Genomic DNA, 19,806 nt, shown 5'->3' with positions numbered 1-19,806 from the left:
AGCTTTCCTTTTGACTTGCCAGATTTTTTTCTCTTGGACAAACAGGTAATGTAATCACTAGTAAGTAACCAAATTATTTCATAACCAATAGCTTTCACGGGCTTTTTGTCAACTTCTTAGTACTGTAACCGACAGAGCTCTAATCAATGCGTTGCTCAATCAGCCACCATCTTCAAATGTCCTAGTATTTGAAAACATAGTAATAACTTGTTAAAAATGCTCTCCTCAAAGACAGAAGAAGGTTTAGAGTCATGCAGGCTGGGGTGAAAAATGTGTATGCACTACTGATTCGAAAATACAGTAATTATTTTTTGTATGACTGCATTTGACAAAAACATTTGTTTCTAAAGGCAGTTACCTTTATGCAGTTCTGCAAAGTAGTGGTTTAATGCCCAATGTGGGATGGGAAGGAGATCTTTGCATAAAGAAAATAGCTTAGGGTCAGGTCTCTTACTTTACTAGCTATTTTAGGGATACATAGAAAACTGAAGAATGAAGACCTTGGTTATTCAGAGGGCTCATGTCAGGCGATTAGTTTTGAGAGATTAGGACAACAGCTAAGGTTTAATAGTTTAAATGTGAGTATATGATGCATTAACTAAATCCATCAATTTGAACAACTATAAAACTTTGTAGTGATGTGGACCAGCTAATACATCATTTGAAATGCATGCTAGTATTTTAAAGGCTTTACAAAGCTTGTTGAAAATGCGTAGGCAGACTGGTTACAGCAGTTAAGAAAGAAGGGACCATTTTTTGCTTCAAGTGATTGATACTGTTTTTGTTCTGTATAGTGTTCTAAGTTTTTGACTGATCTATGGTCATCTTTTGATTTGCATGCCCTCCTAAGTACCTACGCACTCCCAGACAACACTTCTACACATTTTGAAATGCTGCAGTAAATGTACAGGATTTAAGCCTGTCTTCTGGCCAGCAATTCTACCAAGCCGTATAAATTTAATTGTTTCTCATTAAAGGAGAACCACACCCAAAGACTCAAAAAACATGCTTATTTCATCATGGTTTGGTGTTTCCTACATTTTAACACCAGTCTGGGACTATTTACAGGTTTTTAAATATTTTTATACATAATTTCTTAGTCTGACCACATGGGGTCTGGCATCTTGAAGTAACTTTGATTGCTTAGTCTGCTTCTAGGTATCCCACAATGCAGTGCGTGTCTGTAAAAATTACATCACACAGGCCTCTTTCTTCCTAAAGCTCCTGTCACTGCATTAATTTTACAAGCATACACTGCTGTCTTTCAGTCAGTTAGTTTTAAGTAACATTTTGTGCTGTTCAGTGACTACTTAAAACACAAACAGTGCAAATGCCACAGAACAGACTTACAAAGTGCTTTTTACTGCTGCTTCTTTTTAGAATGGCTAAATTGCAGGCTTTTGTGAAGCCTGAACTGTACTGCTTTGAATTATCTCTCATCCCCCCTCACACCTAACGTCCCTAGCTGTCAAAGTGCTAAGGGTAATTTGAGCTGTTACCTGCTGTGATTGAAAGCTCACAGCAGGACTCTTGACTCATGTACTGTTTTCCTTGTTCTAGACGTTACTTTCTGTATAGGTAGGGGAAGGACCAGGGAGCTGTGACATTGCAGCATGGGTGGGTTTTCAGAACGGTCATGGTGATGGCATTTTAGCCAGAAAACCACCTGTATTCATTGGCCTTGATGACATCAATGAATTGGGAGACTGCAGCAAGCTTTTCCATGGTGATATAAAAGTTTTTTGAAAGTGAAACCACCACAGTATAGTAAGGTACTGTTTTAGTTGAGAGAAACAGTAGATTTAACAATATTTCAAACACTGTATTATTGTTTATTCATAGCAAGGATAGTAAATAGGGGGAAGACAGACAGAGAAGTTGAGCATTTAATAATAGAATCCTGTTATTTTCCTTTAAGTAACAATCTGCTCAACTAGCCAATCTGTTAGCACATTAAAGCTTTTTTGGAAGGCCAAGATAAATGTCTGTATCTTTAACATGAAACAGAAGTGCCAACTTATCTGCATATATTCTGAAGTTTGAATAACTACCCAGGCAGTCAATGTCAGTGTACTAGCAGTGAAATAATAAGAGATGGAAAGGTAACAGAATGAGAAGAGGCCAATAATTTATTTGGACTGCAAGCTAGAGATTGCCTTCCCCTATCAAGGACTGACAGAGTATAGGCAAAGAGAAAGAAATAAGGGGATCCTAAGTAAAAGATCAGCACTGGTAGAGTTTTAATACAATCTAGAACAGAAGCTGCTGTTAAAAAAAGAATAGTTAGTAACGAAAACAAAATAATGTATGACAATTATAAGAATCAATCAGAGGAGGTTAGAAAGGATTGGGAAGAGAGATTGCAAAAGCCACGCACAAAGAAACAATGGAGGATATATGTATGTCTCCCAAATATACAACAAAGTCTAGAAAATTTAAGATTTTTGCTTGGAAGTGTTTACATAGGTATTTTTATACCCCAAGTAGACTACAAAGAATTTTTCCTCAGATAGACAGCAAATGTTGGAGATGTGATAGAGAAGAAAAAGGTAATTGTGAACATATTTTCTGAGAATGTAGTGATTTGGCAGTCTTTAAAGATCACCTGCAGACTACTCTATCAGAGACACTGGGTGAGCAAGTTGGTGTAACTAAGGAAATGATTTTTCTGAGCTAGGATACAGAATCAGAATTGTCTAGACATAGTAAGGCCTTGCTGTGTCTAATTATGGTGGCTGCCAAAAAAGCAATTACTAGAAACTGGAAATCAAAGTCTAAACCAACTTTACTAGAAGTAGTAAATATAGTAACAGCGATAAAACAACTGCAACTGGGATCTTTAGAAAAAAGGTAGGAGCAAATTACATAGGAAAAAATGAAAACTGTGGGAACAATGCATGCAGAGGAGGAACAAGGTTTAAAAGAATTAAGAATTTGAATGAGATATGTAATGTTTGACTGACAATGACTGGACAGATTATAAGTGATGTATAATGTTTGCAACTAAAATTGTCAGTACGGTTTGTTTTCATTTATATAAATGTATGACTGCCTATGTCATATATGACTTTAATAAAGATGTTTCTTGTTTAAAAAGACGTCAGTGTACCAACAGGTATTAAACCTGCCTTTAAGATCAGAAGATTGTGTGCACTTTTTCACTAACTGCTTGACTTTAATACAAATACTACAGTGACTAGTGGCATGGGCAATGAAGGGACAAGGTGGGGAAGGATGAAAACAGAGCGGCAGACACAGATTCGCTCATCCTCAGGGGAGGGAAGAACGCAGCTTCTCTTTCTACACCAGTGACACCTTCAGAAACGCAGGTGTATCAGTGCAGCATGAAAAGCACAGTACGCCAGCGCTGCAAGCAGTGTACCAATTGGTCCTGAGTGGAAATGTAGATTCACCTCCTGAGCAGCTACTGTAGAGCTTGCAGGCTGCCAAGTGGGTGAAGATAGGACAGTCGGTATTATATGCACTCTGGCAGGTACCCTAACACCTGACTTTTGCCCCCACCAGGAACAAAAGGGACAGGTGGTTCTCACTCTGTTGGAAGAATGCTGGGACAACTGGATACAGGAAGGGGAAGTCAATGGGTCAAGCCTGAGAACAAAAACAAAAATATTGAGACTGCAGTGCAGCACAACAGTGGCGCTGCACATACCTGAATGTGCCAACCTTCAAACAACATTTAAACTTAGATTCCATTTATCTGAGTAAAAAGAAGGGGGATTTCTTAAGTGTCCTGGCTAAATTTCCCTCAGTCTGATGAATGCCACTTTTGGTGTCTGAAAATAGGCCACTGGGCTAGTTGCACTCACCTGAACAACAAGACATAAATAAAAAAACAGAGGCCAGCAAAATATCTTCATGTTTAGAACACAATGAGCAAATTAATTCATTTCTAAACAAGTGATTAGAAGATCAAGACAAAGACAATTAACCAAGAAGTACTTCTTACTCTCAAACGACAAGGATTTGAAACATTTTACAAAAGTTTGGCAAACACACATTAGAAGAGAGATCAAAAGGTAGAATGCATGGCTTGGACATAGTGCTCTGTTTGGAGGTAAGTAAGATTTGTAGAGAGGAGGAGAAATAGTTAGGGACATGGGTGGCAGATGGAAGCAGTATGGTTTGAGACAGTATTGCAAAAAGTATTACTTTTTTCACCCTTTTAGTTCTCCATCACTAATGGACAACTACCCCTCAGTTGCACGCCTCATCTACTGGGTCTACTGCACTCACCTTAGCCTCCTCCAGGCTACACCTGAACCACATCTAAGGCCAGTGAGGAAATTGGGGCCCCTTGGGCAGTGTTACACTGCTGTCAGGGAATGTTTTTTTTTCTGTTTTTATTCCCCACCTTTGCATGAGTCCAGTAACACATTAAGGTGGCATATGCAGTAAGCAGCAATGCTGATCCACCCCTTACTTCTGTAACAAGTTGACATCAGCAGGATGCCCTGCCCACCTCCAGGCAGCACTTCATAGTTATTTCCTAGTCTTTACCAAGGAAGTCAAACTATGATAGTGTGCCCTGAGCATGCACACCTCCCACCTCTTCATCGTTCCTTGCTTGTGCCATCAAGCACTGGAGCCTTTACTTGAACTTGGGATGCCTGGGTCGTAGTCAGAGCTTTATCCCTCTATGTTACCAGGCAGAAAAATACTTTGCAGAAAGGACTACTTTACAAAGCAGATTATAGGGCCTTAAAATGTACTTGTTGAAGCAGTGACTCATAAGTCCATGGGTTTTTCTCTGTTGCTATTTTATGCATTAGTGCATGTACTGCAAATTAAAAACAATCTGTCCAAGTTTGGCATGTGCTTCTAGAAAATGAACTGTGCTTAGTTCTTACTCTACAGCATGCACTGACTGTCGTCAACGCTGTCTTGTTTACTGCTGTAAAAATAATGACAAAGTGTGAACCACTTGCAAAAAGGATTATTTTTTTCTTGAAAGTTGCTTTGACCAGGGTTCAACTAGAAAGCCTCAGCAAAGAGCGATGGTGGTGGTGGTAGATCACATGACTGGAGTCTAAGAGTTCTATCCCAGGGAGAGACTGTGTGTCATTATCACTGAAGGGCTGTCCACAGGTGAAATCCTGAAGCGTAACAACCTACAAAGGTTTAACCTCTTGCAAAACAGCACGAAAATGCATAAAGCCAGTTTATGTGAGGAAGCATGAACAAGTCCTGCTGTAGAATTACTACTGCATGGACATTCCTGAAAAGATTTAGGATACAAGAAAATCTCTTCACAGACTGGAAATAATGGTTATCCCACCTGATGCCCATATGATGACAGTTAAGTTCATTATGTGCGTCACAGAACAGCAGACAGAATAAGGAGCTGGAAATTATAAGCCCATCATGCAAGGTCCACAAAAATGCAGACTTAAAAAAAAGAAAGAAAGTTATATAGTTATCGTGACAATTCAACTCCACGATCTGCATCCATATGCTTCAATCACTTCAATAGTCAGTAATGGTTGCTTCTGCTGAAACTAACTCAGGCATCACAGGGATTTCCCTGGCTCAAGCTCTTTACCTAACTCCAATAATGCTCCAGGGCCTTCCTTCTCCAGACTTGGTTTGGCTGTGATAAAAATGGGACATGAAAAAAAAAAGCATCTGGCAACAATGTAAACAACAATTTCAGGTGGAACAACAAGGCAGGGAAAACAGTCCCCCTGACAGCAAAGACTCCAGAAACTCAGCCATGTTACAGCAAAATGGATGGGAAAAGAGGGCACAGATGCTGATGTATAAAGACCTGGAATATGGAGAACTACTGCTATGGTGAGTGCATAACTTTCATATCTCTCATGATCTAGTCTATTCACTTCAATTGTCAAGACAGAGTCCCCAGGCAAACATGTTGGCTGGAATCAAGAAGAGACACCACAAAGGAAGCCCTGGGCAGGAGATTAAATCCAACTTTTAGTGTTTTGGGAAGGTGTGCAATGAAGTCCAAATCACAACACAATCATCAACTAACATACTTTCAAAGAAGTTTAAATTAGCCATTGGGCTAGCACAGTGAGTCGCATTGCCAGAAGTATACCAGTAATTCAGTACACCATCACACCCACCTAGACAGTGAAACTTCAGAAATGTTCTTGCCTGATTTACTGCTGGCACAGGAAACAAAAAGCTCAACATCTATCCTGAGCTCTTTTGCTGTATGAAAATAAGAGTTGCTATGAACATCTAAGCAATGCAAGCAGATTAATACATTGCTTAAAATTCAAGCCCGAGGCCACTTTACGCAGAAGGTGGGTTTTGTACAAAATGCCACTCTTACGTTATGGAACGTGAGGTAAGATGGGCATCAGGAAACTGACTGCATCTGCCTGACTGATTTGACAGCAGCTAGAAACAATGTCTTCTAAGAGAAATGTATTTCAAGTCTGTTGTAGCAGCTATCTCAGAAGGGGAAACTTTTGATTTTCTGGGAAGAAGTTCAAGTCTCAAGGAGGAATGGAGTCTCTTAAGGGTAGTCTCAGTAGGAAGGACTCTCTCAAGAAAGCCTTACATACTGCTGCGCTGCCAAGAAGAGTTAAGCCCTTGATGAAAATCTACAATGGCTGCCAAATGCACCTTAATGGTGGAGACACTTCTGTAAAAAATATATGCTAGGAAATGAAAAAGTACAGTTATGTAAGAACTTACCATAACAGAATGAAAATATAGCTGTTTAAGAGCTTACCATAACAGCAGATGCCCTACTGGTCACTGTTGCAGTATTCCAATACTATTTGGTGGGTTTTCACCAAGGTAAACTGAAGTCCGGCCAGGGTACCAAAGCCAAAAAAACTTTCCATATGGCCATACATTTGATATATGACCTTAACCCATGGACATAATGGTACACAAGTGAGCACATCAGGGTAAGATCCTCAAACATTTTCTAAACAAGAAGAATTGGAGATACCGTAGGAAAAGAACTAGCAAAAGATTAAGGGCAGCCTAAGAAGAGGGAAGCATGGAAATGGCTCCCCCATGGTCCACAAGCATCCGTAAAATAAACATTAGAAAAAAAGGGTTAAGGAGGTGGGAAGTAATACTGCAAAAATTATCAGTAGGACATCTGTTGTTAAAGCAAGTTTTTACCCAATTATATTATGCCCTTCCTTCACTGTTGCAGTATCCAAATACTACTGGGTGATTCCCAAAGCTTATCAGTTAGAAAGGGTGGATGTACCAGTAACAGTGGACCTATCAATTAATTCAGACAACATAGATGCAGTAAAACAAGTTCTAGATCTAGGGAAAGCATCTACCCTGTAGTGTTTTGTGAAAGTTTGCACACATGACCAGGTGACTGACTCTAAAATATCCCTGGATGACTAAGGTGGCTGACTCTAAAATCTCTCTGGAATCAATCCTTTTGTAAAAGGCTCCAGAGAAAAAAAGTGCTCTAGTAAAATGGGCCTTAACTGGACAGGATAAGGACTTACCATGATGGGAGTAGCAAAAAAAGGGGAGATTTTGAAATCCAGTTAGTAACTGTTTGCTTGGAGACAAGATTATCCAATTTAGTTTCCTGGAAAGAAACAAGCAGCTGGTCTGTTTTCCTAATGTCTTTTGTTTTGTCCAAACAAAATATGAGTTGCCTATGCACATCCAGGGAGTGCCAAAGTCCTTTTCCCTTGTTTTGAGGGTTTGGAATGAAAACATGCAGATTAGTAGCCTGAATGAGAGACAACTCTTTGACCATGTTAGTCATAAAGGAAGGGCTGATCCTATGAGATACCCTTTCTTCAATGAAAATAATAAATGGAGAACGGATCATTAGGGCTTGCAGCTCTGAAACCCTTCTTGCACAAGTAAGGGCTACTAGTAGAATGGCTTTCTAGGTACAAAATTTTAAAGATGCCAAAGCAGCTGGTTCAAAAGGTAGTCGGGGTAAGCTATTCCAAGCCAAAGTTAAAGTCCCAAGGAAATGAAGGACGCCCTTGAGAAACTGCTTCACCTCAATTATAGAAAGTGTGGGTGTTGATGGTCAAGGAGCACACATGCAGAAATGGTAGATAAGTGTGCTTTGATATAGGAATAGGCTAGACCAACTCTTAAGAGCTCACACAAGTATTAAACTATAGTGGGAATCCTAGTTTGAATGGAATTCTCTCTCTCTATGTGACAGCAGATTGAAAATCTTTTCCATTTGGATATATAAGATCTTACAGTAGCAGGTTTCCTCACCTCCTGGAGAACATGGAGCATGTCTTCAGAAGATTGGTGTCTAAAAAGGATGCAAATTCTATCATCTACAATGTCAGGTTGAGGGCTAACAAGTTGGGATAAAGCAGACAACCCCTTTTCTGCGTGAGCAAGTCCACTTTGTAGGGTAACTTGTGATGATGACACCATGGCTAAATGATGAAGAAGGGGAATCTAATGATACTTGAGCCAAATGGGAGTCACCAGCAAGATATTGTCCAGTCTCTTTGTATCTTTAACAGAACCTTTGGGAATGGGGGTAGTGATGGAAAGGCATAAAGAATCTTTCCCTCCCATGAAAAAGACATGGCATCCATCCTCCAGTCCTGGGGGCAAGGGATCCTGGAGCACAATAGTCTGAGCTGTTTGTTATGAGTGGGGGTAAACAAGTATATCTAAGGAGTTCCCCATTTGTGGTCTATGTCCAGGAAGACCTTCCTTTTTTACATCCATTTATTTGGGTCTTTCAGGGACATACTTAGTGAATCCACCAGAACACTGTCCTGGGATGGAATGCAAACTGCTTGTAGGCACAAATTTACATTTACAGTTTGATCCCATGTCAAGCGGCCTGTTTGCATAGTTGGTAAAACTTTACTCCCATCCCATTTGTTTATATACTGAGTTTCTACTTTCTTTTCTGAGCACTAGGAAAAGTATGCAATAGAAGCCTTTCCCTAGATGGTGTGGTTTGACAGATTCTGTGGTACTGCAGTTGTGAAGTGTAAAACAAGAGGGAGAAGGTGTGTCTGGTTGGCAGGAGGAGGTGGAATACCTCTGAAGGCTGGAGGTTCCTTCCAAGTCATTTTCTAGCCTTGGTAAATAACAGAAAGAACCCACCTGTTTGAAGTGATGCGCTGCCAAGCTGAAAGGGAAAAGGGTTAGTCGGGGGTGGCAGGAAGCAGGCTGATTTGTCTGGAAAGTGATGTTTTCCAGACCAAACTTGAGGTTTCCTGCAGTTTATTCCTGAAATCTTTTTCTTAGCATTTTCTTGCCTTTCTGTACAGATTTTGTCTCTCTACGAAATAAAGCAGTGGTTAGCCAAATAAGTCCTTTGATACATGGGAACAGAGGGGAGAAAGTGCTTGAAATGTTGCATTATTTTTCCTTTCTCCTTTAAAGATTTGAACAGGTTTGACGCATCAGGGTGAACAGTATGTTCCTGTTAAGGGGGAGTCTAATAGCTTAGCTTTGATATCCTTAAGAAGGGACTGGGAATGAAGCCATGGAAATATTCTGAGGACAGATCCAATAGCAGCTGTCCTGGAAAAAGCATCCACTACTTCAAAGCTACATCTGATGGTATATCTTGCAAGTTGAGTAGTCTAACCTACCAGAGAAATAGCCTGCTGTTGAGTTTCAAAGACTTCAAGATTAGTCAAAGACTTGTTCAATTAACCAAGAACAGACAGCAGACATTTTGACATTTGGTGTGATAATTCAATGCCAGAAAGGCCATATTGGCAGAAGTGTATACCTCCTTTCAATATCTGTCCACGCCATCTGTCCTGGGGAATGAATATGAGAAAAATATGCTAGAATGTGTTCATCACAATCAAATTCTTCCTCCTCCTCAGAAGGGGATTCATGCTGTCTCTTCTGAGGGAGGGCAAAAAGAGATGAAGTAGAAAGAAAGGAAGGAGGTTTTAGAGACAAAATGGTCTTATATAGTCCCTGTGAAAATTCCATCCACTTCTTTTCTTGAGACATCAGAAATGGAGAAACATTCTTAGCCTTTTTTTCTTACTCTTCTTAGGGAGTGACATCTGCTTTTATAAAATGAGGCAGATCTGACTCCTGGTTTACCTCAAACGCTCAGTCACCTCCTCCCTAACCAGGATTTGAGGTATGCCCTCCAGTCCCTCAGAAATAATGAGTCCTAGTTCCCCCTTCTCAACTGTATTGGCATGATCAGTCATAGTGGACATGCAAGAATGAGACCCCATACCAGTCTCTTGCGTGGTCACAGGAACTTGAGAAGTGATCAGGCATACCATGGGTTCCCTGCAATAGCTCACCTCGTAAGTCAGAGTCCAACAGGGCAGACAATGACTTGGGTCTAGAACTTTTACATTTCTTTTTTGGAGCGGGCAGAGCATCAAATTTAGAGGGTGAAGTATTTCAAGTGCTGGGTCTCTGAATAGGAATTTACTGATTAAAAAACATGTATGCAGAGTTTTTGGGAGAAATCATTTACAAATCTGATAATGCCTATAGTAATATCCATCCCCAAGAAAAAACAAGAACAGGGACTGTAGGTTATTATAATGAATCTGCCTAAAACCATGTCACCCCCCCCACTTAGCTGACATATAATAGTTTTAAACACCACAATAGAAAAAATATGAAAGTTCTCCAATGGGGCACTTATCTGAATAAACAAAGACAGAGGTAACACCAATGACCAAGCAAAGAAACAGACTGAAGGGTGCGAGACCTGTATTTGGTCTGGTGGCAGGATAGCCTGGAGAATCTTACATTTGCGTATATACCATTCTAGGATGCTGTAAGAGTATTCCAAGAGTTCCAAGTAATAAACAAAAGTGGAATAATCAAGTGTTTAGTCAGACAGAGTGGAGGTGAGGGTGAGTGAGCAGACCAGGATGAGGCTGCAAGGAATTCTGAATTAAGTGAGGCCAAAGAAGGCAGAACCATACTTGTTGATGCCAAAATGAGGCTATGAGAATACATGTGGTCTTGTATAACCTGGCCTTCTGAAGAAACCGCATGAATGATGGTAACGGGGAAAGCATATAGTAAGTTCATCGGCCAAGGATGAACTAGTGTGTCCGGGGACATCTGATCTTGTGGAGGATGAGGATAAAGAATTTGCTGTACTTTGTGTTAGATGGAGATACAAACAGACCACAGCAAGGCTACTCTCAAAGATGGAAAAATTATCCATGGTATAGCCATAATTACAGACCACTTGTGTGGAAGCAGGAGATATCGATTGAGCTGGTTAGCTAAAGAACTGATTTGGCCCAGAATGAGTGCTTTCACAAGAAATCACTGTAATTGCATCACTCACTCCCACTGTTTCAAAGACTCCATGGTGGTAGTGTATACAAGGAGCTAGTCATCGGGGTCTAGAAAGATTCAAATTCCATGCAGCCTCACTGCCACCTGGGAGGGTCTGAATTGGTAATGACTGGCTCCTACCCATAAGTGCAAGAAGTTTCCAGAAGCCAAGTAATTTTTATGTGATGGTTGGTGCCTCAGAACTGATTTTATTTATTTATTTGCATTTGGTTACCGGGAAGACCCAAATGGGTCATGCTAGACCTCTTTTCGGTGTTTCAGTGAAGGCCCAGGGAGAAAAGCTCCAAAATCATATTTAGTGAAAGAAAACCTTGCAAAGAGATTATAGCAGACACTTTGTGTAAACAATATTTGAAGTACAGTGATTACAGATTCAACATACACTGAAAGGGAACATGTATAAAAGTAATTAATATCAAAAGTTGCAGCAGTATGCATAAGATTAAATACCAGCTTTAGATAAAATACATCTATTGTGAACAGGATGACAATGGAATAACATGAGGTAATTTGAAAACAAATTTATATCAGCAGTTGCAGTAATATTCTCAAAAGAAATATTAACTGAGAAAAGTATATCCATTAAGAGTAAGTTGGCAAAAGTGATCACAAAAGGAGAGGTTAGATAAAGCAATATCAGCACAGATATTTGTTGAGATGGGATAATAAAAAATAATACACAGAAATCCATACTAATTGTTTAAAAATACACCAGTTACATACCTACTTTTACGACTTGTTTTACATGAAATAATGAAGGTTTAGCCTGCATGGATCCTAATCTTGGATGTTTGTGCCATTGCTAAAGGTGATAAGGTTCCAGGCTCCATTATAAGCACGTTTGCTGTTTTAATATATTTGTGATGTCACTGCCACATTTGCATAACAGACCTTCCCAAGTAATGCAGGTGTAGTCATGCCTCTTTCAGGTGTCTATCAAGGTGGGAACACCCCCACCTGTGCAATCCAACTCCTGGGGTGACCTTTCTTGGATCAAGTCCTGAGCCCCATTATTACGAACAATGATCAAAAGCATGAACAGCCAGAAATCTTATCTGGTACATTAAGAGGCAAATGAGATCTAGAGAAGGAAGGTCCCAGGAGCATTATGGAAGTTAGGGGAGCAGCTTAAGATAGCAAGACCTCTATGGTGCTCAGCAATGCCAGAAGCAGAAACGTGGTGGTCTACTGAGTGTATGGCCTGGATCTTGAGACACCACCGTTTTCCTCTACTTGAAAATCAATAAATTCACAAAGAGGTTGTTTCACAACTAAAAAAAAGCTATATAAGAAATTAATCTGTATTATGCGTTAAGAAATATGGAAGCTTAAATGTCTCACTTTACCTCTGTGCATTATCTTGTGTTTCTCTCTGAGGTATGTCAGCCCTTTTATCACCTGGAGAAAACAAAACAATTTCAAAATATTTTACTTTCACAGTTTACATAAACAAAAAGCACGAACAAAAGAAAAAAGCAAACATGTATACATTCGTTGTCTTTTTTTTTTTTCTTTTTGGCTTTCTTGTACAGTTGTTTTAAAGTACTACCCAAATAAATACCAAAACAAAAAGGAAGCAGGAAATGACTGCTGCATGTACCTGTGGCTTGGTGTGAAATACAGAAAAGAAAATGCCATTATAATACACTACAGTATATTATGTAACTGACACAATACTAACAAACAGGAAAATGCATTAGACGTGGCCAGAGTAAAAAACATGTATGCCTGAATCAGCATGACATAACAGCATGCTGTTCCCAAAGGCCACAACTGCAGATTAAATACTTAGGCAGATACAGCTCACTAATGGGTCAACAGGAGGACGACTGACTGCATCATTTATACATCTCGGCCTTTAAAAAGAGACTGGTACTCCAGTGCTAGCTTACACCAGTCAGCAGTAAACTGTCACTACAACAATGATCCAGGGCAACCTCTGCTGGACACAGGCCTGCCCTAAATGGACATACAAGAAGATGGTCCTCCTTGTAAAACACCAGCTTTTTTACCCTTCCTGTGATGAGACAAAAGCACAACTTGACAGTGGAAAAGGACTGCTGGACACAGCCAATCTACTTTCTCCTCTCTGTGCTAGTCAAGCCATAGATCATGGCTTAAAAGCAGACAATTTCCTTCTACAGGTTCATAGGTAGGTACTAGGCTATTGGCCCCAAGGCCTATATAAACCTAGCCAAAAAGGTATCCTGGCTTTCGCCACCCAAGAAAATTATTTTCCTGTGCCCCTGTCGAGCAGAGCCACAGAGGTGATCCCCGGGGTGAATTTCCTATCTCCCATCCAATTATCAAGAATTTTGTTGAAGAGTGTTAATGAGGAGCTTTGTTTGCTATAGATAGGTAGTTTGTTCCAGAGTATGGGAAGTCTCTGGGACAGGAATCTATCCCTCCAGCATATATATCTTTTAATCTGCATTACTCCTCCCATATAACCACCACAGTTTTCTGATTCAATGCCTGTCCCTCAAAAACGCTGTTGTAGATGCCTCCAACTCTGTGTAAAAAAAAACACATTGTTCTTGAGCTATTCCTGTTTTTATCTCAAATACGCTCTTTCGTCCTTCACCTACAATTATTTTGAGAGAGATGACCAACTTGAACTTTAATGAAGTCCTTTCCATTGGGTTCTTGTTTCATTTTCATTTCCTCTAGGAAATACATCCAAGGTTCATAAGCCTCCCTTCATATAACTTCTGTTATAGATACTGTAGCATGTTAGCAGCCTTCCTCTGGGACATTTTCCTATATGCATATTCTTGCAAAGAGAAGGTTCCCAGGCATCACACCACACCCCAACTGAGCTTTCACTCATTGTCCACACTCTTTCACTATCTACAAGTAGAAACCTCTCCCAAAGAATCTCTCAGTTCCACTGCATCCCTCCTTATCTCCCAAGTTCCTTTCCATTTGTATTCATCAATACCACACAAGCTATGTGCAAATTTAAATGGGTTCTGAGTCAAAGATCTAATGTGCACATTTAAATGGGTTCCGAGTCACAGATCTAATGTGCACATTTAAATGGGTTCTGATTCACAGGGTACTGCTTTGCTCTGAATCTAACTGGCAATACTTCCAGTCATTCCTTTAACCTTTCAAAGCACATTTTCATCCTTTCAACTGCAATTTACTTTTATAAACATTTGTGTTATCACCATTAAGGTATATTTTTACCTCCTGCCCTTCTAGAATGAAACCTATAAAGATAATAGGGAAGGAGCATGACAAAATATAATCAATTAAATCATACCATAACAACATATAGCATTTAATGTCAGAATAAAATCTTAACTGCATCTCATAGAGCTGCATGTATTGAAAATCTCCGCTCAACTCAAATTAATAACTGTGCCGTCTCTCCTACTTGTAGTTAAACTCGTGTTTATTTTATTTTCATAAATATTTTAAGCTTTACAACTCTAACAAGCATATTTGTATATGAAATGGGGTGTGACCTATAAGAAGGGCTACAGGCAAATGTTTGTGTTCAACGTAGTATAATGCTTATGGATATGGACTCTGTTTTAGGAAGGTCCCATCCCCAGTGTTACAGTATGCTGACTGATGTATTGCCAATGCAAAGATAGATTTATATGAATTTTAGAAATTACCAATCCCTTTTTCTTTTTTACCCGAGAACTCCAGCAGCACAATGTACTCGGTATATAGGGTATATACTAACAAATATTTGTTTTTTAGTGGAGTATCTTCTCGAACTTTGGCACAAAATATCCAATTTGATTTAAGCAAAAAAATGGAAGAAAGGCAAACTGGGCAAGGCACACTAACATGTTCTAAACACCACATCATGATGCCAATTTATTTGACTTTTTTGTATAATTACCAGGAAAGGCCACTAAACGCAAGTGTCTCTCTTCACCAGTGAACCAGGATCACTGGTTAAGTGACTTGCTCAGAAGTACACAGTAGACCAGGGGTCTCAAACTGCCGGCCTGCAGACCAGATGTGACCCCAAACCAACAGGGCAAGACCGCATGTACTCTTTGCACACAGTTTAAGTTACTTGTATCTACAGTGCTTCCTCCTTGATTGCACAGTCACTATCTTGCTGCATCAAAGCAGCAATGCTGTGGGAGATTTTTATTTATCTTTTTTTTGTTAAATTGAAAAAATGTACGTTTTTAGCCAGTCCGCCTGTAGCGCGACCTTCTCTGAAAACAAAACCACTTATTCCTGCTTCAGTGCAGCCATGTTGCCATAACTTTTAAAATATACTTATTTTTTCTAACAACCTAATTGGTTTCTTCTCTGTGACATCAGACATCACTGTGCAGAAGCCTATCAGATTCAGAGATTTCTTGGGATTTCCACACTTTTGCAGATAAGTTAGAGCTGCCTGTTATTGCTCTTTCTTTAAAACTCATGGAGTATTACTGGACTCGTGAAATACTACAGGAACAGGAATCCTTTTGCAGTTATGGCGGGAAGCAAACGTTTTGAAATCAGAACCAGAGTAATCTTCATTTATGAAGTATTTTTTCCATGGAATGTTCTCTGTTTATATCAGTTAAAGAGGTATTTTCTTTTCATTTGGGATTTTTTTCTGCTGTCTGTTTTTCTCTTGTGGTCTTTGGTTTTGTTATGCTGTAAATGTGTTAAGTTGCTGAGCATTTTTGTAAATGAAAAGCGATGCCATGACTTGTGCTGAAAAAAAATCTTAAGGACAGAATCAGCGTGTGTGTGTGTGTGTGTGTGTGTGTGTGTGTGTGTGTGTGATTTTTTTTTTAAACCCATTATTTTATTTTTGTCGACTTTTTGGGCTAAGGTTCAGGACTAAGACTGCGGTGGTGGTGCTGCGGTAGCGTTGTCGCCTCACAACAAGACGTTGTCCTGTTCGATTCTCAGCTAGACCGTCTTCTGTGTGGAGACATGCGTGAATGGGCGTACCTTCGTTGAAGGTTGTGCGTCAGGGTCGGCAACTCGGCACGTAAAAATCTACTGCCAATCATTAGCGGACCGGAGTTCTGCTGTGGCGACCCCTAACCGGGAAAAGCCGAAAGACACAACAGCAGCTGTAGTTCAGGACTACATTCAGAGGTATGGTGTGTAAAGGAGAGACTGAGTCGATATTAATGCAATGCTTTGCTTTTTGTTTAAATCACTGAGGACTGCAGTAAATCAGTAACATCAAGCATTATTGTTTTTGACGTGTTCCAAAAAATGTACGTCGATACAAAAGCTGCTGTTCTATTAACTTTTTTTTATAGAGAGACTGAATGGAGAATAAATTAAAACTGTTGCTATCACTGGGATATTTACCATCAGCTTTGTGAAAAAGCCACCAAATTTACTGTTTATTCTGTAGCTACTGAAAGCACTGATATCACTGATATTGCACACCTAGCTATTTTTGCCAGGGAAGTGAATGTTGACTTTGATGTTACTGAAAAGTTACTGTGTTTGATATCTTTGCATTGCAGGACAACAGGAAATTATACTTTCAAGAAGCCGTTTGATGTAATTGACAATGCAAGGCTCTCATGGCATGGATTCATTGGTATAACCATAGATGATGACCCATAAATAGCTAGGAAGAAAAGTGGTATTGCAACCCTAATACAGAAAAAGATGGAACAGGAAAATTTACAGACACCCATAGCTTTGCATTGCATTCTTCATCAACTGCCATTTTCCAATAAATCACTAAATTTTCAGAATGTGATGTTAGTAGTTATTAAACGCATACATTACATTCATTCAAGTGGCTTGCAGCAATTGGCAGCTTTCTGCATTTCTCAAAGAGTGTGATTCCAGTTATAGGAACATTCTCTACTTTCCAGAGATACACTGGCTCTGCCGGGGAAATGTGTTGGCAAGGCTTTTAGACCTGAGAATACAAATTAAAGCATTCATGGTGGAAAGGAACATGTATTGCCAACAGCCTGGTGATCCACACTGGTTGCTAGATCTGTCCTTCTTTGTGGACATAACACACCACTTGAATGGACTTAATCGCAAGCTCTAAGGTCCTGAATAGCTGATTACAGTGATATATGACAGTGTGACACCCTCCGCCACCAAACTGAGAATGTGGAAGAAGCAGGTGTCAGAGAACAACCTCTGTTATTTTCCAGCATACCAGTCCATCATGATGGAAGAGTTGCAAGCATTTTTCACTGGAGCTGCTTATGTAGGTTTCATAGATTAGCTACTTGAAGAGTTTGAGAATTGATTTCTAGACTTCAAAATTCACAGTGTACATTTACAACTGTTTGCAGATGTTGACAGTGTTCCTAATGACTTACAAATGGAGCTTACTGACCTGCAATGCAACACAGATTTAAAAACAAAGTTTAGAGGTGCTCAGGGCGACCAGCATGGGACTGTACAGTTTCTGAGAGTGTTGTCTGCCTCATTCCTAGAGCTGGCCAACAACTTCAGGAAGACACTATGCCCTTTTGGAAGTACATTATGTATGCAAGAAACTGTTTCTACTTCAGCCTCCATAACTCCAGACATGCACAGGTGTCTAGCATGAGTTTTTCAGAGGTGGGAGGGAGCCAGTGTCAAAGGACATAAATGACTTCTTCATTTTTTTATGTCTTTTCTTTTCTAGTGAAAAGATGCTATAAAAATATTAAAGATACATTATGCTTGTTCTATTTGTGCCACTCGTTGTTTTGTCAGCACTTTGATCAGCAGTTTTTCCTCATCTAGCCCTTGACTAAACTGAGTCTGAGACCACTGCTGATGAATCCAACCCTAGACTACAAGAAGCTGTCAAGCAGCTCATAGTCTTAACCTACTGTGCAACCAGACTAACTGCAAAGGTGGCCACCCTCCATATATGAATCCAGGACAGGTCCACTACTAAGATTCTCTACCTAAGGGTTCACATCACACTTGTCCAGTTATAACAGCTCATAAATCAGAAATCTACCACATACATTTCTGGAATTCATGTACTTAACCTGCTCAATTTGCAAGAAAGTGTTTCAGCCAGTTCTGGTGGTAGAAAGGGATAATTGTCTCACTGTGTTCCGAATTATCAGAGTTCAAGCAGTGGCTTAAGGAGTCAGTAGGGGGTACTATATATGTGCTCATTGTGGGGGAGAGGGAGAGCACAGCAGGCAGCAGAATGTCATGACATCTTGGAGGAGGGACAGCAATGTAAATCATGGCTTGGAAGTGGGCTTTTGGTTACCAAACCAGCCCTTGGTGGCAGTCTTCACAGTCGGTGTGCAGAAGCATGCACAAACATGGGGGAAGGCACTGACAGCCTCAGCTCTGAAGTAGATCACACCTCTCCCTGTCCAGATGTGGAGTTAGTGTAATTAGAAACATCCCTATACATCCAGAATTCTAGTGAGGACACAAGAAACCCTCTTGGCTGCCTGAGTGACGGCTTCCCTGTGATGGCTTTTAGCTCTGTCATTTTCAGTGGACTCCCACAACAATGGAACAAACAGGCCCAAATCCATGAGGACACAGGCATGATGGTCATTAGGCATGGTAAACCAGAAAACATTTTTGAGCAAAAATGACATTAAAAAATATGCATTTTTTGTAAAGGACAAGGTCTCCTGTACCCTCATGTGGAGAGCAAGCCCCCCCAAAACTCCCAAATGCTTTTACTCTCATTTCAAGGTAATTGCACTTTGGAGAAACAGTGTCACTGACAGGAAATGTAACACTTGCCTGGCCCTTTCTTTAAACTACACTATCCTTAGACCACCTAGAATATCATAATACACAAGCATATAAATCTCTCTTTACAAAGAAGCACACATTAGCAGTACAGGCAAATACCATCCCCAGCCAGCATGCTCAAGCAACGTGAACTGAATATGAGATATTGAAGAAGTGAAAGTAAGTCATCCTGTACAAGACTGCACAATGTACATATCCCAGAGCATACAAGAGTGGTGTCTCCAGTCACTAAATTGTGCAGCTTAATGGATAAGTACTTACAGAGGTTCTGTTTAAACACATGGTAAGTATTTGATCCTCCTTCTCCCTGTCACCTTTTCCATCTTCTCTTGCAGAACACTTGCCCTACACACCTGCAAGCCTATACAATGTTCTTGGTATTCCTTGTTTTATCTTGACAGGCTAATCTCCTTCAGAGTCCATTACTACACTAGTAACCTGCTCTGGGTAAACATCTGAAAAAGGTATTTGCTCAAGGAATTTGGTCCCTACCTGAAACTAGTATTTCCCCAAGAATACTGGGTGACAAGTGTGAAAATTTCTAACAAAATCTCTGTTGCAGAACTTGCAAGCAAAGGGAAAGATTAAGTATATGTGGTTCTGCTAGAGCTCCTATTCTCTCTAGACCAAAATTACATTCAGTAGAAGGTTTATGTTGTACACTATGGAGATAAACTTCCACTGAGACTGCTGCCCCCTGTGGGACCCAACAGTACCCTCCTATCACTGGAATACTTGCTCAGCTATAATAGTTACCCTTAGTGACATCACTTCAATGTTGCAGATCTCCCACTGGAACAATATCTCCTTAGGACAATTTATTTCATCAAGACAGACTGC

General features: G+C 40.0%; 1 protein-coding gene across 2 annotated transcripts in view; it reads right to left on the bottom strand.

Moving 5' to 3' along the window:
• The window catches only part of MAP2K1 (mitogen-activated protein kinase kinase 1), a 1,005,884-nt gene that overhangs the window by 479,696 nt on the left and 506,382 nt on the right, over window positions 1-19,806 (bottom strand). For both annotated transcript variants that reach the window (XM_044077867.1, XM_044077866.1), the window contains exon 5: window positions 12,624-12,675. In XM_044077867.1, coding sequence (XP_043933802.1) covers window positions 12,624-12,675 — 52 coding nt within the window. The remainder of the gene's footprint in view (window positions 1-12,623; window positions 12,676-19,806) is intronic.

The sequence above is a fragment of the Protopterus annectens genome, chromosome 7.part0 (assembly GCF_019279795.1).
Source record: "Protopterus annectens isolate FY-2018-M chromosome 7.part0, PAN1.0, whole genome shotgun sequence".
In the NCBI taxonomy this organism is placed as follows: Eukaryota; Metazoa; Chordata; order Ceratodontiformes; family Protopteridae; genus Protopterus; species Protopterus annectens.
This window is presented reverse-complemented; position numbering and strand designations above follow the sequence as displayed.